This window comes from Sparus aurata, chromosome 19 (genome assembly GCF_900880675.1).
Source record: "Sparus aurata chromosome 19, fSpaAur1.1, whole genome shotgun sequence".
NCBI classification, from domain to species: domain Eukaryota; kingdom Metazoa; phylum Chordata; class Actinopteri; order Spariformes; family Sparidae; genus Sparus; species Sparus aurata.
The window spans coordinates 22,222,807-22,246,959 of NC_044205.1; the positions used below are offsets into that span (position 1 = coordinate 22,222,807).

Below are 24,153 nucleotides of genomic sequence, written 5' to 3' on the forward strand. Positions count from 1 at the left end.
AGACGAGGGGGGGGGGGTGGAAAAGGGAAAACAGAGGAGAACACAACGGAAGAGAGAAGAAAATATTGATTTACAGAGGAAGGGCAGAGTGTGATCTGCCAGCCACGCGTATATGATGAATGGCAGGGAGATTGGCAAGGCAACACTTAGCATTCTTCTGTTATTTAACCTCTCCCTCTCACTCGCTTTCTCCTCCCGCCTTTTCTCACTGTTGCTCTCCGCCGGAATAAAAAAAAAAAAGGCTTCCTCTGTTCTTGTGCCCAAGCGTCGCATACAGCAAAGAACATTAGGCTAATTTATACAGCGGTAATTAGGCCATTAGACCTGAAACAATCTGGGACCCATAATTAAGCAAAGCGCTCCAAAAGTCAACAGCAACTCCCATTGAGCTTAGCTAAACAGTCTCCGAAAGTGTTATTTACATGTCCAAACAGCTTGAGGTCTCGGGTGTAAGCAAACATGACGAGAGACGGGGTGCGAGGGGATTGATCAGAGGGGAGAATTCGCCCTTCGAAATAAGAGCCGGGCTTCCCAAACCGCCTCCGCCGATATCTGCACGGGACTTCTTCCATCTTCTTCTCCCGCCGGACAGATGATCGTACGGAGGCTCGGTGTCGCATACATGACGGAAATTACACCCGCTGTGTTTGCTAAGAGAAGAATTCCCTCAGATACCCTCAAGCAATGTTGTTTTTTTAGCGAAGTGTAATTCATTTAATTGTATTTCATGATGACGAATGGATCGACTTCTTCTTCTGTGATTGTTTAACTTAAGCACAAAAGGCTGCGTTCAGTCGGAAACTGCCGTGCTCTGAATCTTCACCCCCGATACCCAAACCTGATATGTCTTAGGAAAACAAAATGCTATGCTAAATGCTGCAGCCTAGCCTAATTGTGACTGGCCCCAGTGCAAATATTTTTCTAAAGGCCCCCCCCTCCATCCTCGTCTCCTCCCCTGGCCCCAAACACAAGCGCCTCACTTGTGCGCACACATGTACAGACACAGTCGACCACCACGCACAATTGCAAAGGGGAGGCTCGCCATGCAACTACCGTCTTGCAAACCCAGTGAGAACCTACAATACTTTATCAACTACCTTTTATAATAGTTAGATGGGATAAAAACCTGTTGCTGCTTCATTGTCACCAAACAAAAAAAATGTGGTGTCTTTACTTTTATCTAAAAGGGGGAAAAAAAGCGCCACCAAAGTCCGACCTTTGGCCAAAATATATAACTTGCATAGTGATGAGAACGTTTAGGGGGTTTAGCGTTACTATTTTCCGTCACACCTCTAAGATGTGGGCCCCAGCCGATATTCATGCTAGTAGCTAAATGCTAAATGATGTATCTGTGCCGTACGTCGGTGATTACCACTATGTAGTGGTGCAAAATGTACTGAAGATCTGAGCTCGAGTATAGTTAAATTACTGAAATATTACTCAGTTACAAGTGAAACTGCTGCTGTGAAAGTAATACGTAAGTAAAAAAAGGACTCTTCTCAAACGCTACTATACGAGTATATGTCACATTTTAACCACGTTACTGTACGTTTAATGCATTTTCAATAGCAGTCATTCAATCAAATGCCTCTGCCAAGGCCCAAGAATTCCTTTTTGTACTCACGCATAGATACCAGCCGCCTGAGTATTCCATTTCGTTTCTCAACATTCATGAATTAAACCCTGAGAAATTAACAAAAATGCTGGAAAACACCCTTGATCTTGCAATCTTAAAGAAAGTTGAAAGAAATGTATAGATCTCTCCCTTTATCCAGATTTACACAAAAGTTAATGGGCTCTATTCTGGGCCGAGATCCAACCTCCACCCAAGTTTGGTAGAAATCCATTCAGCAGTTTTTGTGTAATCCGGCTGACAAACCAACAACCAACCAACCAAATGGACCTGGGTATTCATACGCAAAGGGCTAACCCTAACCCTAACCCTAACCCAGAGCCCACTACTTCTGCAAGAATCTCAGTGTACCATCTTTAAGAATAGGTAAAAAAAAGCAAACAGAAAACACCCAGAACTGAATTTGTTTTCCTTTTTTTCTTTTGCACCTTTAGCTCATGTACATGTGCTTGTATTCTCTCGCGTAACGACACGCGGGGCGGACAAAGTCTGGAGCATCTTTCACGCACCCTTCGAAGTGTTGCAGAGTTATGGTGTAACTGCGGGGCCGCGCTGCAGACGAGCGTGCCGGAGCAGTGAGATCATGAGCGGGGAGAGAGGTGGCATAATGAAATCTGGCAGTCACAGCCGCGGCACAGGCTTCATATGTTCCACATTAGCGATTCACAAACCTCGGGAGCAGGCCCCGGCAGCCCCCTTTTTCTCACTCCGCCTTAGTCGCTTATGACAATCTGTCAGTGGCTCTTTGTGCTCTCGCAGCGGAGCGTCAATGAGAAGTGCGGTGTTTACGGAGGGGGCGCTTCGAACTCGGCTGCGGGTGACACTCTGTTAGAGCCGAGTTGCTGAACCCCTTCACCAGAGCGGAGGAGGAGCCCGGGTCGAGCAGTCAAGACAATAAACTCACAATGCTGAGTTGACAACAAAAGAGGAAAAGAATAGAAATTGTTTGTGTATTATCAAAACCCAAATCGGAATCGTGAGTGACAGCGCAGATTCTCCTAAAGTATCACATCACATTCGTTCCAAAGCGCAGATGAAGAAGATCCTTTGTGGTTAAAAAAAAAAAAAAAAAAACTTCCATTATTCGAGGAGATTAACCAATAAGGATATTGAAAATGATGTGCTTTAGGCTTTATCCTCCCCTTGTCCTCCCCCTTCTTTTGAAATGATTCAAGTGTCCAATAAAGGACAAGGCAATTACCACCCTCTTCTTTAATGAAGGGGAAGCTGGCTTTTGGTCCTGAGCACGGTGTGTTTGTGTTGAATTAGAATTAATGAGCCTGGTCAAAGTTTGCCTCTAATTGCCCTTTCATTAAGACCCATTTGTAATCACGTCTTAATGACTTCCATCCCGTCTCCTAAAAGAATTAGAAAAGGGGAAAATTCAAACCAGAGCAAAAAAAATGAATACGGCTGCGCTGGGGTCGTTAAAAAATGTTTGAGAGGGAGATCTGAAGAGCCGACGGACGAGTCGTCCCTGTTTTCAAAAGATCTCCCGAAAAGTTTCTGGATCGGCGTAGATGACTTTCACCACGCGGCGAAAAGCGGCGGTTTGCTGCGCGCAACCGGGGGAACAAAAACCTGTCGTGATTACACTTTCCTGAGGAATGCTTGGAGCCGCTGTGGTGTGTGGCCGCGGTGGGAAGGTAAAAAAAAAAAAAGAAAAAGACGTGACGCGTGTGTTGGCTTCCTATGTGCCTTCCAGCTGTGTTCTGTGTTAGACGATGAGAATATACACCCTGAATATCCAGAAGAGCAGGGGCAATTTAGTCCCGGAGTAAACAGTAAGGAGTCCCTGCAGGAAACGCTGGAGATGGATTGCAGGATGGAGTCGCTCCCCCTCTCTCATTTGCCCTCTGTTCTTCGCGACTGTATACATTCCCTCCAGTGACACGGGGGCTGTTTGCCTTGCTAATGGAGAGCAGCGCTTGGCGTAAAAGAGGTGGCAGGCTCTATTTAGATAGGGCCATGGTAAAGTAAACTTCTGAGTTGGATTTAAATAAACCTCGGGAGGAACGAGCTTGCCATGCGGCAGAGTCATGGGCTGTGAAGAGAGGAGGAAGGAGGGAGGAAAGACTGATGGAGGAGGAGGAGGAGGTGGAGAGTAAAGGGTCCAGTGAGTGAGAAGCTCCAGAGACATAAACATAAGGGGGGGGGATCTGGGTAATTCAATGAGGATGTGGGAATGAAGGTGGGTGTTGCGGAGAGGGGTGGGGGTCTTTTAAAAAATGATTTCACTGCTTGTGATCTCACCAGCCGTTGCCCAACAGGACAGGAGGTTGGTTTACAGTTCCCGCGATGTGGGCAGGACTCAGCGAGATTAGAGAACATGAAGCCTTACTCCCATCGAGCCAGAACACGGTAAAACCTGAAGGTTCATTTCCGACTCTGACAGCCAAGGGCCGACAGCCTCGGAGTGGAGCTGCGGAGAGTAAACAAAGCAGATCCTGCCCTTGTCTGGCCCATCCCTCCAATCCCAGCATCCCCTCATCCCTCCCTCCCTCAGCAGCTCTGGAATCGGCTGAGGTGAGCCGAGCCGAGCCAAAACTGAGTCATCAGGAGGAAACTATCAAACAGACAGAGACGGAGTGGTCAGATACTTGCCAGAGCTGTACGGAGGAGGCTTTTACCACTTATCTCTGCTCTTGTGAAAACAGGATGAAAAAGCCTCGTTTGGCTTCCAGAAGTTTGCCGAAGTTTCCTTTTTTTTTTTTTATTTGTTGAGAGCATTAAGCCAACCGTAATGTGCTGTAATATCGCTCTGAGTGATATCTCAGGGTGCGTCTGGGAACGTTAATGATCAACCAGAAGTTGTTAGAACTAATTAGAGAACTTTATTGGTACTTGATGTAATCAAGTCCCAATTTGGACTTACCTTTGGACTTTGTTTGTGCATTACTTCACCCAAAGAGACAATCAACCCCCTGCGGACTTTTACCTCCTGAACAATAACTTTTCTCCTCACTCATCGTGACAGCTACAAGACCTCAGATGATGTGATCACACCTATAACTCTAAAGCTAACACAGTGTCAAGGCAGTTCTTGTAACTGACAGGAATCTAGTACAAAGATGTTTAAATTGGGGGTTTGTGACTCTGAGCACGACTATCGACGGAGACGGAGTCATGAAGGAGGCTGAGGTGGATGGTGGGCATCCAAAGTCTGTCAAAGAATTGTCGCATCCGAATCAGGGTTGCATCCAGTCCTTGCTTTCAATTAAAGACAGGTAAGGCAATTCAGGAGAACGATTGACGACCTGGGAATGAGGCTCGACAATCAACTGTCCTCCCAACCATCAACTGCAAGCAAGGGATGTCGTCCAACAACAGCGGCCTTTCTGAGGCATCAATGCAGATCAATAAGGCGCCAACTGTTGCAGGGATGTCGGCCTCTTCGCTTCGCCCATTCAGAAAGCAGTAGGGTTAAGTGTCTGGAAGACTTAAAGGGGCGCTCCACCAATTTAACATGTCAAAGTCAATTTTCTTGTCACGGTGAGTTCTGTGTAGCCTGTGAGAACAAGCGAGCAAACCAATTATCTTGATAGTCGATTAATCGTTTTGGTCATTTTTCAAGCAATATTGTCCAACATTTGCTGGTTCAAGTTTCTTTAAGTTAAATGAGGAGTCTTTGGGTTATGGACTGCTGGTTGGACAAAAGAAGCAATTTGGAGACTTGCCACTTATTGACACTTTAAAGGTTACTCCTGAAAATAATCAGATTGATCGTTAATAGGAATAATTGTTACTTGCAGTCTTACAAATTCCCTCACCGGCATATTTCGGCCTCAGTTGGGAAAACCCATGTTAGGGTCTTAAAATCAGGAAATCTTGGCCTCTCCTGCTTCTGTTTCTAATCTGTCCCCAAACTTCATCAAAGTGCAGCGCTGAATCCCTCCAGTATCCCTTTAAGACTTTCATTCTAATGCTGCAGGATTACAAACAACACCGAAACTGATCCCCCTCTTTAACTGTTGCTGCGTCGGGCCTGTAAGCTGGCCCACGATCGTCCCAATGAATGAATGAGTGATGAGGTAAGCGGACCTGAGAGGTGCTTGGGGGGGGGGGAATCAACACCTGCTGCGTTTACTCAGCGTTTTGGCTCGCACCGGCGACTTGTAGAGCTGTCGGGCACCCCACCGTTTGGCCATCTGCCCCCTTTGGCACACACTCGCAAATGTTTACAAGCAACAAAAGAAAAAAAACCACATAGCTAGCAGCCTCGGAGACCTGCTGCGTGAAGGTATGCAGATGTTGACACATGCTTTCACCCCGGGGCGCTGATGCACAACTTGGCAGTTGGCACGATAACAGGCAATAAAGTGACATGTGTTCTGGAAGTGAGATGTGTTCATGCTGCATGCGAGAGGAGCGGTTTACGCGCGTTCGTGCGCCTTTCTGTGCAAGTTTTAACCCATTTGGGTTTCAGAAGTCAACTCTCAGGTGGGCAGCGTGCAACGAAATTCGCACTCAAGTCTCGCGGTTTGCTTGTTGCAACCCGTCCGACGATGGCTGCCCCGGTTGCGACACAAAAATTCCAGCTTTAGTTGCAAAGATTGATGTACGGAGTGCAGTGTGAAGGTTGGAAGATGAGTGCATAAATGTGTGAATCCAGTCTGGTGGCAGCGCAACAGTTTCAATTTCAGGGGTAAAAATAGAGAAAAGGGCTCAGAAGCTCATATTATGCAAATGTTTTAATGTTTTATCTGGAGGGGGGGGAAAAAAAGAAAGAAAGAAAGAAAGAAGAAGCCTTCCAATTCTCTCTGGCAGTTGTGACAAAACACTGAAACGGAAAAGGGATGTTTTTGTTCTCGTTTTTTGTACATTTCATTGGTCGCACTTAAACGTTATCCTTTTGTACAAAAAAAAAAACCATATTGTGCTCGGTGCCATTTGGCTGCTTTTCTTACAGTTATTTATCTCTGTTTATTTTGAGTTGTATCAGCCTTGAGACATTTACAAAAGACTTCCTCCGCGAAACATTTCGGAGCGGTGCCGCTTTCAGTTCAGTGGATTTAATGAGGTCTAATTTGGGTGGGTCTGCTGAAAGATAGCCATCAACCACTGCCTTTCATTATAGCTGCTATTTAGATTAGCCGAGGAGGGAGTGAATTCATGTGACAATAGTTTTTTTTTTTAAGAGGAGTCTCACGAACTGTATTTCTTTTCTCTTTTCTCTCTTCCAGCTGCACCACAGTTCTTCCCCACCTTCCACCCTCCTGTGCCGATCGACGACAGACATACCCAGGGACGCTACATCTACGAGCCTTCCCCTGTGCCGCCTCTTCACGTGTAAGTCCCTCAAATTGTTCGCGCTGCCCAAAAAATACCGGCCGATCGCACCTGAGAACACATTTCGATACGAATCAGGCTCCCCGAAAACTTCCTTCCGCCCGTGGGCGTGGAGCATCCTCCTCGTGGGTGCCGGGCTCCTCTCTTTGCCTCTCAGGATCAAAGGCCGCGGCCCTTTACGTGAGCAACATGATCCGCATGTCAGAGACACGCAAATGAACATGTGTCAGAGACATGGAAATGAGAGCGGGGCGAAGGGGGGAAGCCTGGGAGCGTGCGGTTCTCATAAGAGCAGTGATCAAGCCTTGTCAAGAGGAGGAAGCAACTCCTCTGTCGACGTCTCTGACAGACACAGATGGGCTCCTGACACGCCGACGTATACAACCAACCGTCACGCCTCAGCCAATCACGTGCACGCACGGGCTATCGGATATGAAGTACGGTTAAAAAAAAAAAAAACATGGTGTCATGCTTCGTAACAGAGTATTTATAAGCGAGGGGAACTCTTATAGTCTCGCTTTTCCCTCGAGTGCTTCTGACGGCGCTGGCCAGGTCGGCAGAGAACTTCAAAGCCTTCACTTCCATACGCTCGTGCACAAATTACCGCCTTTTTTCCTCACCTTTTAGTCCCTCTGTCTGTCTCCCCCTCCATCATTTGTATTCTCGGCGTCCAAACGGTGAGCGCCGCGAGGAGACGCTCCGTCGTCCTTGCGGCGCTTGTTTCCTACCCGCAGACACGGAGGAAGCGATCACAGCGCGACGAGGACAAATTGGATGGGGCAGCTACTTGGGCCGCATTATGTTTGATATTCTTCATCATTATCAACTCCCCCCTTCTCCTCCTCAGGAGTCATATCTCTCCCTCGCTGATGTGCCACTAAGCGTAATGAATTTTTTATGTCCCCCCCCCCTCTCTCTCTCTCTCTCCTCCGGCCCACCCTACCTCTCAACCCTTCATCTCCTGCAGCAGAGGAAAAGGGAAAAAAAAGGAGGTGGTGAGGGGGGGGAGTAGAGGCGAGGAAATAAAAAAAAAAGGGAGGTGATTGATGCCCCGTGTCACTGCAAACAAAATGGCAAATATAATTTAGCATTTAGCTTATGCGGAGATAATGGGGCGAACACGCGCCGGCAACACAGGCGCGAACAAACAGCCTGGCTTGTTATCCGTCAGGAGTGCTTTGGCACGATCGGGAGCGCAGGTTAGAGGAGAGGGAGGGAGGGGAGGGAGGAAACAGGGAGGCGGAGGGGGTGGAGGGACAACACGGAGCCGGGGAATTGAATTAAGGGGGAGAAGTTACGCCGGTGTCTTCAGTCACTCCGTCCGGACAGGAGTTATCTGCGCGCTTGGTTGGCTGTCACCGGAGACACGGCCGCGCTCTGCCGTGCTACTTATGGCCTATTTATCCAAGCCATTAAGCATAGAGCTGTTTAATATGACACGCTACGCTGAGGGAAACTATTTGTCATTATTATAAGACAGCTGTTTAGCGGCCAGCCTTATGTAAATCAAGTCTGTCGCGCGCGCTATCTGTGGACTCGACGCGGGGTTTCGTGCGGAAGGTAAAGGAAGCAAGCAAGCGATATTGGCTGCGTGATTAAAAAAAAAAAAAGAGAAAAAAAAGCAGCCCCTGAATTCCTCGGTGGGAAGAAGCTCTCATCAGTTGCAACCACCTGATGGCAAATTGGAGTTAATTACACCTCCGTCTTTGTGCAAGTTCTTAGCCGCGGTCGAACTTTGAAAAAAAAAACAAAAAACGAAAACCTCTCTCTGTGGATTTGAAAAGTGATGCATTCTGCTCGGCAGCGTTGCTTGTAGCCGGCCCGGGCGAATGGAGGCAGCCGACGTATAGCTGTCGCTTCGGGGAAATGGAAGGAGGCGGCTTATGGAGAAATATTGAATTGTTTTAAGACAAGTTCTCCTCGGTGAGCAGAATTAATCGTTATTAGCCCTCTCAAAGATTTGCCTAAGTACACAGGGACTATTATTGCAGTACTTCCCCATGCAGCCTCTCATTACGGCCTGTAATTACAGTTGGGTTGGCCCTGCGGCGGTTCCATCAATCCAGCCAGCTTCCCCCAGCCGCCACGCACACAAGCCCAGTCACCATTGGGCATCCGTGGCCGGAGAAAAACAGCGCAAAAAAAGCAGCTTGTTTCCTCCTCTGCCACAATGACACATCCACCGTCTGTAAATGAACAGAATCATATCCTATTACCGCGACGGGCCTAATTGAAACATGTTTATTTATGGCCCCTGTTCTCAGGCGGCGAGGCGCGGGTGTTAGCAGCGCGGCTAACGGGCTCCACCGATATGAGGCGGTAGAATTAAATTAAAAGCTCATAAAATGAAATATGCTCTGTATTAGCTGTTTGACACTTAATTTGCCTTCAAATGAGCAAAGGAAATCACAAATTAACTGTCCTTTGTTTTTTTTTTTCCTCCCTCTCTACCTCACCTCCTCTATTAAGCCAGGGAGAGCGCAATTACAGACAGAGGCTAATCGTTTAGTTTATGAATTCTTGTGGGGAAGGTACCAATGTGCCATTCAATATTAAAGCCGCAGGGTCAGGGGGAGGGGCGGCGGGTGTCTTGTGGGTGCCTGCTTTGCAGAGGAGCTTGTATATTCAAATAAAAGGAGCAGAACAAGTTTCAGCAGCCCCGGCTTGAAATTAAACCAACTTACAACAAGTCCCTTCTGATCCAGGACCAGCAGAAGTAAATATTTTATATTCTTCTGCATGTCCCTGGTCTGCAAAACCGCTGACCTCCAATAAGCCAAAGGAGGCCTTCCCACTCCAGAGAAGATGCTTCCTGCTTAAATAAACACATTGATCGGTGAAGAGCCGGCTCTCCATGGGAGCTCTGGTCCCCTCTGCCACCTCCATTGTGCTGGACTGGCTTAATGGGAGTTAGGGTGGGAGGCCGGGGCCGAGAGAAGAGACCGCTCCTTTCATTCCAGCTTTATTGCCCGACCACGGTACACAGCAAAACAAAACAGGCCTCTCATGCGGCTCAGCGCCGGCCCTCGGTCACCCGGAGACCGCTCGGGACAAACAGAGGTATTCGTCACAAGTCAATTATCAGCGTCGTAGTTTACCCTGGAGTCCTGGGCCCTCGTGCTGTGAATGGGGGCCGCTAAAACAACAAAACATGCTTATGGGATAAGCAATTGACTTGCGTGGTTACCGCGTGTGGATTTAGGAATTAACTGGGAGTCAATTTAGGAGTTTATAAAGTTGTAAGGCAAAAAAGAGTGCCCTGAGGTTGGACTTTTTTGTGGACTCGTTTGATTTGATTGTGGATTTGTGGCAAAATATTTGCGAGTGTAGATTTTTTGGGAAAAGCATCTGAATGTATTGAGAGATAACATTAGGGTTAGTTTATTATTAAGAACCAGATTAGGGTTAAAATTAGGGTTAGTTTAACTAATAAGAAGAGTTATCAAAAATTATTAAGTTAACTACAAAAATGACCATTTAAATGATCTTGAGAAGTGAAGTAAAACACTCTCCACTCTCTACTCTCCAACAAAAACATTATTTGATACACACTGTGTATCATTGTCTGTTTTAAGACCCTACTAAAGATGTTTTTAATGGACGACAATGTGAAACTCACAAGACGCCAAAAGAAAGTTTGATTTTAAGAAAAAGAGAAACTTCTCGGTGTGGCTCATGTGTAAAGTCACAGAGCTGTACTTTCTGTCAGTGTGGAGGTAGAGCTGCAGGTGGGGGGGGCTGTGTTTCCGTGTTCCCAGCCCGTGTGGTTGTGTTTGTTCAGCTGCGGACTGGAAGGTATTCTGGAGGTAAACTTGGGGGGGGGGGGGGGGGGGGGATCTGACCGCGACACGTCTCTGTCATCATTTCAGCTCTGAAACCGCGATACAGGAAGGAGTTGAGTGACTTGAGGGCTGCGTGAGCTGTTGCTTCGGAAGCCTCCTCTCCTGCAAACAGAAAGAAATGCGGCGAGTCACCTTGTTAACCTCCGAATTTGATTTTCTGTAGGCACCTGAGATTCTCGCCAATTTCACACCGCTTCCAAATCTCGCACGCTTCCCCCTCGCTGTCCTCTGCCTTTGGCGGAGAGAGTTTTTTTTTTCTTCCCTCTTCTCTTCCCTTTTTTGTTTCTTTTTTTTTTTTTTGAGATGTGTGCCGTGTTGTTTTTGTTATTTACATAAACTGTTGTCAGAGCGCCCAATCTGAGCATAGAGGAGCGGCGTGTTGCTTAGCATAAAGACCACGGTCTTATCTCAACACCTCCTTCCAGATGGGACGAGGCACAGCACAGCATCGCAATGCACAAACACACACAAGTGTAGTCACACACACACACACACACACACCATGCAAAACAATGGAAAGACAAAAGGGGGTCTAGTGGAGGTTTTTGCAGAAAGCTGGAGGAGAGTGTGCAGCTTCTTCGTGCAGCTTTTATGATGTGATCAGACTTCACTGTGTCAGGACCTCATTTAACAGCTGATATTTCAGTTTGACTTCAGGCTTGGACATCATTGTTTAGTCAAACATGTGACACAGGAGCTGGAATCAAGCTATCAGGCGTCTTGAATGTTACATTTTTAATCTTTATGTTTATTTTAATTTGAATATTCTCTTTAAAAAATGCTTGATTGTCAACATGAGTCAGATGTTTAATCTCTATACTGTCATCACTGACGTTTGGAGAGTTACTTTAAAGATGTATTCCGATCCGGTTACTAATCACCTCTTGAAAAATGTGGCCAGTAACGAAATCTCAAAGACGTCCCGTTACTTTTGGATTACTTCCACACCACACAAATGCAAAGAAAGACGAGAGAAAAGTCAACTTTCATAAGGTTACTTTGATTTCATCTTAATAACGAGTGGTCACCCTCATGACCAGAATGAGACTCAGCTACCTTTTAATTTTTGTATCCTAATCATGTAATCCCATTACATGTATTCTGCATCACCCCAGGCCTGATCCAGGTTTCATATAAAATCCTAAAGGGTTATAAAAGGCTTAATTTTATGTTTTTTAATTTGGATGTACTTGATTTTTCAACATAATCACTCATGTAAACCAAAAATCTTTGAATATTTGAAATGACACCCTCCCTCCAGCCGATGGAATAAACATTATTTGCTGTGTGTATAGGGAATTTATAAATACATTTTGCATTTATAACAATTTAGATGTGATATAAAGGCCTCAAGTGACTGGAAATGGTTAGTTTAGTTACCTTGAAAAGTGCTCGATACAAAGCTGTAATAACTCGTATATATTTTCTGCAACACGACCGTTATTTGGGGCGTTTTTATTTACAATTCTTTGTAGTAAAAACAAACACAAATCACAGCCCGCCCGACGCTTCTGCTTCACAAATATTTGCATTTGAATATCGTCTAGACTAAAACAGGATGTGAAGTGGAGCCATAAATTACACGAGGAATTGATGATTATTTCATAATCTCATCTGATAATTTCTGTCCAGATATGGCCGCTGTCAGGCGGAGAGACGTAGGCCACTTTTTCATCCTCCTCTCTGACTGTCCAAAACCCATTCTGTGTGACTTCATAGGTCACCCCTTCTCCGGTGCAGTCACTGGTTTCCCTCCTCCTCCTCCTCCTCCTCCCCCTCCTCCCCCTCCATCTCTCACCCCCACCCCTCCTTTAATACTTCCTCTATGGAGTAAGTCAGGGGGACAGGCGGTCACGCAGTAGCTGGCTTCATGATTAATGGTGTTTATTCTTGACAGAAGGCTCCTTTATTTATCTGCATTGCAGTTTCACTGATACTATCAGTCACCTGAATGAAAAATATTCAGTCATACCAATTTTGCAGTATAATTGAGTAGAGTCACTTCCTTTCAGTTTTTTTTTTCTCCTCTCTTTTTTTTTCTCTCCCCCCCTCCTCCCCTCCCCTCTCCTCTCCTCTCCTCGCCTCTCCTCTCCTCTCCCACTCTATCTGGCAGCCTTATCATCGCCACAGTAATTTTCGCGCTGCGTTGTTTGATATGGAGAGGCTGGCTTTAGCCGCATTTGACATAAAGCCTCTTCAATTTTCACCGGAGAAGAAAAAAAAAAGGAGAGAGAGAGAGAGAGAAAACGGGGAAGAAAGAAAGTTGTGCACCACTTCTGTGAAAATGTGCGAAAAAGGGGGGAAAGTATCTCTCCCCTCCCCTCCTCCTCCTCCTTCTTCTTCTTCTTCTTCTTCTTTTTTTTCTGAGGCAATTTCAGGATTTAGAGAGAAAGGAGATAAATGCCTAAGCAGAAATGTGGGCAGATTGAAGTTACAGTATATCTATTTTTTTTGTAATACACACTAAATGGCCAGTGTAGTTTTTTTCTCCCCCCCCCTTCTTTTTTCTATTCAGGGCCGTGCTATTTATGAAGGCACCTGTGTATTTTGAGAGCGATGGATCCAGCAGGTTGGAGCTGGAGGAGGAGGAGGAGGAGGAGGGGAAGGAGTTTGGCACTGCAGATATTTGACAAGGCCTGTAAAGGTTTTAGGGTTGAGTCATTACCCGTGGAGATCTGTTAAGACATGTTCCAAAACTCTACTTACCGGGCTAGGATTACCTGCTCCTGCCCCTGCTGCTCCTTGCTGCTGTATTTATATTTTTCCCCCCTTAAAATAAAATATCCCGTGCGTTCTTTTAATGTCTTCTTCCCCGCTCTTTCCTAAATGGTTTACGGGTGATTTAATATGTCTTAACGGCAGGAAGAATTCCTTGCGTCACACTTTAATTCATGCTAATCAAATCAAATATTTCCTCCACATTGTCTCCACTGTTTGTCCCCCCCCCCCAACTCGCCCCTGAATTTAATTTTAGGCTCCATTATAAACGTCTCGGAAAAGAAAAAAAAAAAAAAAAAGGTACACTTTGTGATAAAAGAGGGAGCTACATTAATCTCTAATACGAGGCCTGCGAATTTGCACGTGTAACACATTAGTGGATTTGATTTTCTATACACGAGTCATTTGCCCCCCTCTTCATGTTTGAGATCTCAATTTGTAGCTCTCCCATGGAGCACAATGGAAAAACCAGGTCTGAGGGGAAGAGATAACAGGCAGGTGCCAACAGCTCTGCGCTAATATGTGTGTGTGTGTGTGTGTGTTCATCCGCGCTTACACACACATTTCAAATTCTTCCCCATCAGTGCTGCGCGAGCGTCAGTTTATTTATTTCACTGCATTCGTCTTTTTTTCCCTTAATTTTCCTCCTAAATCTGAATCAAACTGAACTCCATTTAAATAAATATGATTTTTTTTTTTTTTTTTTCACGTCTACTACGTCTTCGCTCGCAGTTCCATTAAAATGTTTCATCTGAGACGTTTAATAATGTATAGCGTGCAAAATAATTGTTTCATTGCAGCATTTAAATGATTATAATATGCATGAGAAATACAGCCGCAATTGATGATTATGTTAATTATCAGTTAAAGGTGCACTGTGCTGTTTTTTGGGGGAAGACATCGCCATACATAAAAAAATGTTTCTGCTGAAAAAATGGAATAAAGAAAGATTTATATTGTTCTACTTTGTTTATATCTGCAGAACCACTCTAAGAATCCACTGTTCTGGGTTCAGACGGTGTTCTGGGGACCTTGTTGCTTCTCTGACAGCAGCTTGTTCGTTTGTTTAAGAAAATGTTGCATATCAAATAAATATTTCAGCATGTAATATTGCCTTATTCATCCTCATTAATATTGTAAATGTTGCATTTTCAAGTTTGCATTTCTTTCCTAAAACTACGTAATGCACCTTTAATCTTCCGGTTATATTAGTGATGAATTGTTTTATATGTAAAATGTCAGTCGTGTGTATTCCCATTACAATTTCCCACAGTTGATGTTTTCATAATGATTTTATTTAACAGTCCAGAACACAGAAATATTCCCTTCTTGATTTATGATAAAAAAAAGTGGTAAATCCTCAAAGATGAAACTTAAGTTGTAAAATGACAGAAAAAAATTAATCAATTAATTTTACTTGTTTTCATTCGACTTCCTAAATCCAAATATAATGGACAGCAACACATATGAAACGATTGACTCCGGGATGCCAAAATGCGTCACCACTGTAAGATTAGATTTGTCCCGCCAGATGTTTTGTGAAATAAAAGTAGAATTTTTTAAATAAATACACAATATGAATCTCCGTTCATGCTGTTAGCACCAATCCAAGCAGGGCACGTAGAGAGACGGTTTGTGCAGGGAGTCAGTCAATTAAGGGAACTTGGGCTCCGAGTACTACAGAAGCCCTGAGAGGGAAACTTTCCAAACAGAGGGAAACTTTCCAAACTTGGAAAATGGATCACCAGAATCTTTTCTCTCACTCGCCTCTCAGGGCTGCCGTATTGTACCATCTCACATGTTGACAACACCAAACCATAGAGAAAAAAAAGTTGCCAAGAGAGAAAGTATGGGTTTAAATCATTAAAACATAACGATGCCACAATAATAAATGCATTCTAATTGTTTAAAAAAAGAGTTTTCCCATGACTTTGATGTCTACACGAGCCCAGAGAGCGGCCCCCCCACCCTCACATTCTTCAAACCTTAAGCAACATTTAATTCGTATGATGTATCACATTCATAAGTAAAAAAGCCTTTTTGTGGCTTTGGTGGTAACTTGCTTGATGGGTGTGTCGGACTGTCACTTTTACGAGCCGCGCCGCTCCTTAATTGGCTTTGTAAGAGACCCCTCCTCTCATTGGCGGCGAGCGATTAGAGAGCGGCAGCGACTGTCAAGATACTCGCAGTGCGCCGCCTCGCCTCGCCTCACGTAGCCGTTTCCTGACGTCTGCTTCTCCTTCACACATTTCACAAACAAGCCTTTAAGGGAGTATTTCGCTGCACAATAATCGAGTTTAGGGCTTTTTTTTTCTTCTTCTTTTTTTCAGCCTGTGCCCTTACAGACGTCATGCTGTAGCTGTAGCAGAAATGTGGAATTTCCATTACTCTGATCTCTGGGCTCCAGACCCCGCGATCCCACTCTGGGGGCCAGTTACAGCAAGTAACGAGACCAGGGGAACAGGGTCATAAATCCTCTCCGACTCTCCTCATTTTCCATCCTCCCTCCATCTGTCCCTCCCTTCCTTCCTTCCTCTTCCTCCCTCTCTCTTTTTCTTCCTCCTTCGCTTCCATCCCTCCTGGTTTGATTTACCAAACGCGACGATATTAAACGTCACCGCGTGTTTTAAAAAAAAAAAAAGCCTAAAGACCATTTTACAGAAAATGAGTCCCGTCGCCTCCCCTCCCTTTAAGCCTCTGCACCTCCTTCCTCCTCGTGTATCTCCCCAAATCTCAGCCTGTTTCACTCCTCTTACACTCTCACAAACCAATGAAAATTAATTCATATCGCATAAAGCGATTCTTTTCTATCAGCACCCCTTCGTTATCTCTCCCTTATCAGATGGCGCTGTCCGTTACATCTGATAGTGAACAGTTTCATCTAATAATGTCGTTTTGGAGTTTGGAGGAAAAAAAAAAGAGAATCCGTCGCTACTTCTCTCTTTATATTTTGGGAGGAGGGTGTCAGCTCGGGAAAGTTTGTCCGGCGGGGAGGATTTTGCACAAATATGCGCAGTCATGGGCGCAGCTGCGAAGATGACCGCAACTGTGAGAATGCAGGCGAGCTTTTATTGCAATGCCCGTCATTATTTTTATTTTTTTTGGACATGGCAGTGATTTTTAAGGTTTATTTAAAGGGATTAGATAAAAGCTGGGAGACTCGTTCCTGGAGCCAGAAGTCGAGGGAGGGAAAAAAAAAAAGAAAAAGTTTTCCCGACGCCGGCTTATTAGGAATTCCCTCCCCATCCATATCAGTTTTTGTGTCACTCATGTTAGCAGGTTTGTGAAACATCCTCCTCCGGGTGTTTAATACAGGACTGTGTTTAAGCCTCCCCAAAAAGCTTCAAGCGAGCCTGAGCTTGGCACCGCCACGCACTCTCATCCCCCCCCCACCCGCCACCACCACCACCACCCCACTTCATGATTAAATATCAAGCAACTCCACTTGACATTTTATTAGTCCAACAAGATGGATGAAATGGGGAGAATAAAGTAGGCTGTGTCCGTTTCACTTCCCCACCAGCACTTGCCTTTCTTCTGTCCACATTTTCTCCCTCCGCAAAGAAGTGTGTATTAGGACAAACGTGATGGATTTCAGTCCGAAAAAAAAAAGAGGAAAAAAAGGAGGATTTCACAGCGCTGAGAAGGAAACATATATTTTTGTGTCTTGTACCTGATGCTCCTGTACTCCCCTCCCTCTGCGTCTCGGCTCTCCCTCCCTCCCTCCCTCTTTCTTTTCTGTTGTTCTACCTCAGATCTCTGTCTGAAGGATTAACCATCTCCAGCAGTGTGTCTCCGCTGTCTTGTAGCGCTGTGTATTGTTTGTGATTTGCTCGGGCCCATCCGTGCGGCTGCTCATTTCGGCAGCCCAGCGTGACGCGGTCGAATTGAGGGGCGGTGGGGGGGGGGGGGGTCCACGCCGCTTCCTTCGCCGCCCCTGGGCCACACTCGCTCTTCCCTCACCTGAGATGGGCCGCGCACACACACCCTCATTACCTGACTTTGCCGGGGTTGGTGGAACCTGAACCCTTGTTTGGCTGCAGGCGTCAGCTGAGCTTTTGTGCAAAAAAAAGGCGTCAGGGCCATCGAGACATTACATGAGAGGAAGAGGGGAGATAGAAGCGCTTCCTCCCTGTTTTCAGAAGTTTAACACTTCAACACCCAGGAGTCCCCTCCTGCCTTCTCTCTAGCCCGGGGCATGCCAGAGGAAGTGAAAACACTCACCAAGAAGGGGCAATAATTCCACCTGTGCTCGCTCCGAAACAGAAAAGCAAACCATCAAGTAATTTTCGAGATGAAGGAGGAATGCTTCATGCAAAAAGAAAAACGATTGTTCTATTTATAAAAGGGGCAAAATCAAGCATGGGAAAGGACCAAAAGAGAACAAGAAAACCTTTCTTTTTTTTCTCCCCCACTGATTCCAGCCGCCTTGAAATTACAGGAAGAAAAAAAAAAAAAGAAAAGGCCCCGGCTCATTTTGTGTAATTTCACTTTCATGTTTTCGTTTTCTTGCTATATGCCCTGTCGATTTGTTTTCCTAGACGTTCTTATCTCGATGGCTGAAATTACATTTGATTGCGACGTGGAAAAAAAGCTCCCCCCTCCCGCTGCGTGGCGGAGCCCAAACGTAAACTTTTCAAAAAGTGGCCGATCACGGGAATCGTAATTTGGAAAAACAAGCGCGAGCGGCAAAAAAAGATTTGATCTCGATGGTTGTGATTAATGCTCCGGTGACGTTGAAAGAGAGGCATTTCTCATGTGTGACACACCTTTCGGCGGCAGTTGCAACCAGTTCCTCTGACACCTGCGCCCGTTTGTTATGACTTGGGCCTGTCACGCACGCCGGCTCCTCGCTGATAAACATATGTTATCAGCCCAGTGGCGTGGAAAGTGATACGTGCCGACAGGGATGTACTTGCACGTCATTCTGGTAGGACGAGTGTGTGTGCGTCTCTGCTGCTTATATGTAGACGATGTGAGTGCGACTGAAACACATGCGGGGGAGAGACGGAGGAGCCCGAGGGAGAGCGCTGTGTATTCAACTGGACAGCCAGAGAGTGTGTGTGTGTGTGAACTGACGGTGCAGTGTATGGGAATGTCTGGCACGCCTCCAGAGGTGTCCCACAGAGAGGGAATCCTGCTTGATGTGACCATGAATAGAAAAGCCGTCCCCACCCCCTGAACCCACCCAGGCCTTTGATGTCAGGGGGTCACACAGAGCCCTGGCAGCTCCGGGGGGACATAGTTTACCCAAAATGCCTGGCAACCTTCAACGTGCCATGCCAGGCCCGCGGTCCGCTCTGCCCAGCCAGGAGGATGAGAAAAAAAAAAGGCAGAGAGGAGGAAATTCTGACTAGAAGAGGCCGGAGGAAGCTTTGCTTCTTTTTACTGAAATTTACCAAGTGATTTCTTACAAAACCATGGTTTCAGATATGGAGGCTGCAGACATAGTTCAGATCTCCGCAACATCTGATCTGTTAAAGTGACCTTAAGCAATGCTACAACCCCTCTTGACTTATTTGGATTTGTACCAGGAGGGCGAAAGCCTAAAATAAAACGACTGCATCGACCTTGTTTTTGTGGATTTCAGACATTTTTCAGAATGTGAAAAGTGAAAACGCTAAACGCATCTTTTAAGGTGCAATATGGAAGAGTTCATCACCTGGGGAATTTAAACTCAAAACAAATAGGGGGCAGAATGTTGCTAGCATAACTGCTATCTTAAATAGTTAGCTTAGAAAGGCATGCAAGCTAGCGGTCCGGACAGTGTTTACACAGCTAGCACAGGAGCTTTGGAGTGGGATGCGCCATGGCTAGCTGGTTAGCATGCTATCTTCAGTAACTTCCACTGTAGCTATGTTATTAGCCTAGCTGATGTGAGATACCGCGTGGGCAACCGCATGAACTGTGATTGGCCGGTGTGATACAGCTGGCTTCTTCACAAGCAGACACGATTCAATGACAATTTTATTCACCATCCACTGTGGAGTATTTCCAATTCAGGAGAGGAAATTGTTGGCTTTGGATGGAAAAGGTTTTATTTTTAAACGTGTCCACCTTTTGCCGTGGCGGCGTCCTCCAGAGGCCGACGGTTTGACTGAAGGCCCGGCTGGATCTGAATATGAAATCCCATTTTAACGGCTGCTGTAATTGTCATTACTAATGTGGAAAATGAAGTCATTGGAATGTGCCTCGATGGCAGAACCTAATGAAGACTTTCCCATTGAATCATTAGGAGCTGGGAACATACCCACCTTCCTCTGTTTGTGTCTGTCCCTCTCTGTGTCTGTCTGTCTTCTCTCTTGTCTCAGCTCCCTTTCCTCTCTCCTTGGGTCTCAGCTGGCTCTGTTCCTGTGGCCCTTTGATCTCAGTGAAAGGGTTTGGAGCTTTAAAGTGCTTCTGTTTCCGCTGTCAGGAGCCCCTCTCTTCCTCCCCTCTGGTTTAGGCTTTCAGAGCGGTGGCAGCCTTGTGCTGTGGCTGGGTGGGTCAGGGGGTTGAGGGGGAGGGTTGTGGTGGGAGGTGGGAGGTGGGCGCACAGGTTTTCTGTGAGGTGAGGTTGGGGGGGGAATCGGTGTGTGATGCTGTCAGCCTCAGTCAGGGAGAGGAGAGGATGTTACTGATCCCAGTTCCCTCCGAAGAACCCCTCAGTTCCCACCTTGCTCGGCCCCTTGTGGCCACAGGTGTAACGTGTCATGAAAGATGGGTTTAACTGCGCTCTTCTGTTTCTCTGCTGCCTCTCCTTCCCATGTGTTTCGTATGAGTGACGACACCATTTTCAAAGCGTTGTACAGTCTGTCGGTGCAAAATCATCACCTTGAAATATAGGGAAAACTTGAAGGTAACCGTTTTTCAATCAGGGACTTAAAGGTCTAGTGTGTAGGATCTATTGGTGGAAATATAATATAATATTCATGATTATCTTTTAGTGGATAATCATTTAAAACTAATGATCGTTGTGTGTATATTGCCCTAGAATGAGCCTTTTGTGGACAGTTCTTCTTCCTTGAAAGCCGCCATTTTGCACCGCCATGTTTCTACAGCAGCCCGAATTGGACAAAACAAAAACTGGTTTTAGAGAGTGCCTTTCGTGAGTCTTTGTGTTTGTGTTTTGAGGTCATTGCAAACAGCATCTTCTCCGCTCGATGCCACTAAATCCTTCACACTTGGCTTTTAATTAACCTTCTCCGATAAAAGTCCCGCCATAGGCTAACGTTAGCTAGCATGCAACTGTTGTCAGCAGCTTAAAATCATACCTCCAGTCACTTCCCTAATCATCCAGACTCATTCAACCTTCTGCTTTTGTTTTGCTTTTTACTGCAACACTTAAATTTCCATTTTGTTTATGTCTGCTTCCCCATGAGATCACATGACTGATTCCATGTCTGCAGAGTCATGAAGCCAGAGTGTGTGAAGCCACCGAGGCTGTCGTTCATTCTCTCCTCAGTTGGACTTGATATATCGTGACTCTCCTCTTTTACTTAATTTTTTTTTCGTCTTTGATCAAATCTCAGTCTTGGACCACATCAGCCGCTCTGGATAAAAAACACGACGGTTCTATGAGCGTTCAAAGTTGCTGGATTATTGGATTTGGACTCGGCAATTTCCTGTACCCGTCGGCGAGGCACACATCAAGTAAAATGTTCATTTCACTCGGTGCGCGACCATTTCATGCTTGAGCTAAAAGTATTTTGCAAAAAAAGCACGCTTCCTGTTCTAGCAGAACCGCTGTGTCAATACCACCGGGTCTTTACTGCCGCGCCACAATGATACCTTGTGTCCTCAATGAAGTCATCAACCTCCACCGCAAACTGTGTGTTTCTGCTGCAGCCTTCGGCCGAGGAAAAATTATTAGTGTTGATATAACCTTGTTCCAAACAAAGACTCAAGGCCTGTTTACACGAACACACGCCCCTGAATGAAACCTTAAAATCTTCTGGGGGCATATTTACATTTGGCAAAGTGTGTATTCATCCGGTGAAGTAAGACGACAGTTTAAAAATCCACAGACCGCCCCGTGTAAACATGCGATGTCTTAAAGAGGCGCTGGCTGGTTTAAGCGAGGCCACGTGAGGGGAAATGGCTTCCATATGTCGGGAGCTCGGTCTCGTCTTGTGCCCTGTTTGCAGGATGTCTTCTTTGAGGGGTTAATACAAATTATAAACTCGCGAAAAGGAAAGCAGAGGGAGTGAAGGAGAAGTTTTTTTTGTGTGTGTGTTTTTTTTTACTCTTGAGAAGCCTGCGGTACAGCTTTGATGTAAATCTTAAATCAGGTGTAACTAAGACGCTACCACTCTGGCTCGCACATCATCATCATCATCATCACACGCGGGGTGAACATTCCTGCACACACGCCGCACGTTGTCAGAATACTTCCTTTCGTCATGTTGATTAATGCTCACTGGCAGATGCTAAGGTGATCGCGACCTCGCTGGAGAGGCAGCTGAACGCGGACCGTCGGACACTCGCTTTGCTTCTTTTTTTTTTTTCTTGCACGGCACTCCTTCGAAACATCCGTCTCCCTCCCTGTCCTCCTCAACTCCCCTCACACCTGGCTCCTGAGACCTCTTTACCTCTCCTCCTTTCTCCAGCTCCCCTTTCCTCCTAACTCTTCTCTGTCCACTCATTCCGATTCGTACGCCGTATCTTCACACGCTCCCTCCGTCTCCTCCCTCCCGACTACTGTTCACGCTCCAACCGTCGTCCCTCCCTCCCTGCAGCCCTCCCTCGCACCGCTTTCTTTTAAACTTCCCCTTTTCACCTTTCAACGTGCTGAAGAACAACCGCCGCCGCGCCGCCATCTTTCCACCAATCAACACGTGTGCTCTCTCCTTTTCTTTTGTTGTCCCATCGCCACTTTTTCAGCGCTCCACGGGCCTTCTCCAGTAGGAGATTTTCTTATTCCCTTAAGTTAATTGGAAAAACAAGGCGAGCGGCGGCATTTTGCCAGGGTCAGCGTAGGGAGACGCAGCCAACACATGACAGGGTTAATCAGTGTCATGGCAGCTGGAGAGGGCGTCTGGCTCCACTCAAGTAGGGATGTGGACGGCCAGACGAGGAAATAAAGTCATGGCGTTTTTTTTTCTACCTTTCCTTCAGTGTTCTTATTCATAAATTGAAAATTTGTAAAACGTCATACAAAGCCATTTCAGGGACACGGCCTTTTCTTTTTCTTCTTCTTCTTCTTCTTCTTCTTCCAATTCTTCAGTGTTTCATACACATTTTTGTCCATGTGAAAGATCTTCAAAATTAAAAAGGTCAAACTCCAAACCAACAGAAGCTCCGCTCTCCCACAGAATACACTGCTCATGAAACGCCTCGTCAGTAGTCCCGCCTTTCATACCGTGACATCACAACTACGTCACCACGTCAGGCGTTTGCATCATTTATGCCGAGCTGATGGCGCGTAATGAATTGATTTGGCACAGCTGCTCTGTTGTTTTGCAAGCGGTGCTGGCTCGGTCGTGTGTGAACCGACCAATCAGAGAAGAGTGGGTATTGAGGAGGACCTTAAAGAGACAGGAGCGAAAACAGAGCGTTTCAGACGGACAGAAATACACCTTGCTTCGTCTTTACTGCTGCTAAATCCTGAATGTTGCTCAGATTAAATAAAGAGTTCAGAGCAGAGAGCAGAGTTAGTTCAGAGAAATCTCAGATCCTCGACTCAAAACAATGACGCAATCCAACGTTTTGAAGGCTTTCCACTGTTTCCCTTGTTTCTCTAAATGTTTGTTTCAATGTTACGCCTGTCGTTAAATGACTAAGCAAGTTTTATTGCGTTTTCCCTCAGCCGTGTCCTCCTTTGCCTACGTGTGTGTGTGAGATGCAGCCATGTGACATCAGAGGGAGTGCCACTCGGCAGCTGTGTTGTGTTGTGATCTGAGCAAATGAGGCATGTAAATGGTGGCGTGTGGGCCCATGACCTGCTTATCATAAACACACTCCTTCACACACCTGTTCTGATGTGCCCTCGGGGTGGCCTGAGTGTGTGTGTGCGTGTGTGTGTGGAGGAAGTAAAACAATAACTCGTGAAATCACATGACGGGCGAGACGTGCAGAAACGCACCGATCGAATGGAGGTGAGGCGGCGAGTGTCGGATCCCTTAAAAATCCGTCACCTTTGCGCAATTTAACAATGAGGCTTTCGCTGAGGCTCCTCTCGGGGGCTTCCTCTCCTCGGAGTGCCTTTCTCCTCACATCCACCTGCCTCAGCATCACCGAGACACGTTGTCACACACTCGAAGACGAGTGAAAGCCTTTAAAAATCTTCCCGCAGGCCCCTTTGGGCTAATTACAGAAAGGCTCCTTGAGGACAAAGTTCGTATGTGTGAATGTCTGTGTACACATGTGTCTGTGCGTCTGTCTTCTCCGGCTCCTCAGTGCTCATTATTGGCCCTGGCCTGAGCTCTTTCATTAGGGGGGCTGTGGAGTGGAGGGACGGAGGGGCCGGTGGGGGATCAGGGGACGGGGCGGAGGTCGTAATTGGGCTGTTCCGCTCCCCTGGCCTCGCTCAAGGTCACTGTGAGACAAACTCTGGGCCAGGTCTCTCACTATTTCTTCCTCCCCTCCCCGTCTTTTTCCCACCCTTTTCCATATCTCCCTCCTCACCTCCCTTCTTAAACCCCCACTTTTTTTTCTTTCTTCTCCCTCCCCTCCCTCGTTCGCTCATCCTCT

The 24,153-nt window shown here is 46.2% G+C and overlaps 1 protein-coding gene across 1 annotated transcript in view; it reads left to right on the plus strand.

Annotated features, from left to right (window-relative positions):
• The window catches only part of gli3 (GLI family zinc finger 3), a 104,067-nt gene that overhangs the window by 50,528 nt on the left and 29,386 nt on the right, over positions 1 to 24,153 (plus strand). Inside the window, exon 4 of the mRNA XM_030398642.1 lies at positions 6,817 to 6,922. Coding sequence (XP_030254502.1) covers positions 6,817 to 6,922 — 106 coding nt within the window. The remainder of the gene's footprint in view (positions 1 to 6,816; positions 6,923 to 24,153) is intronic.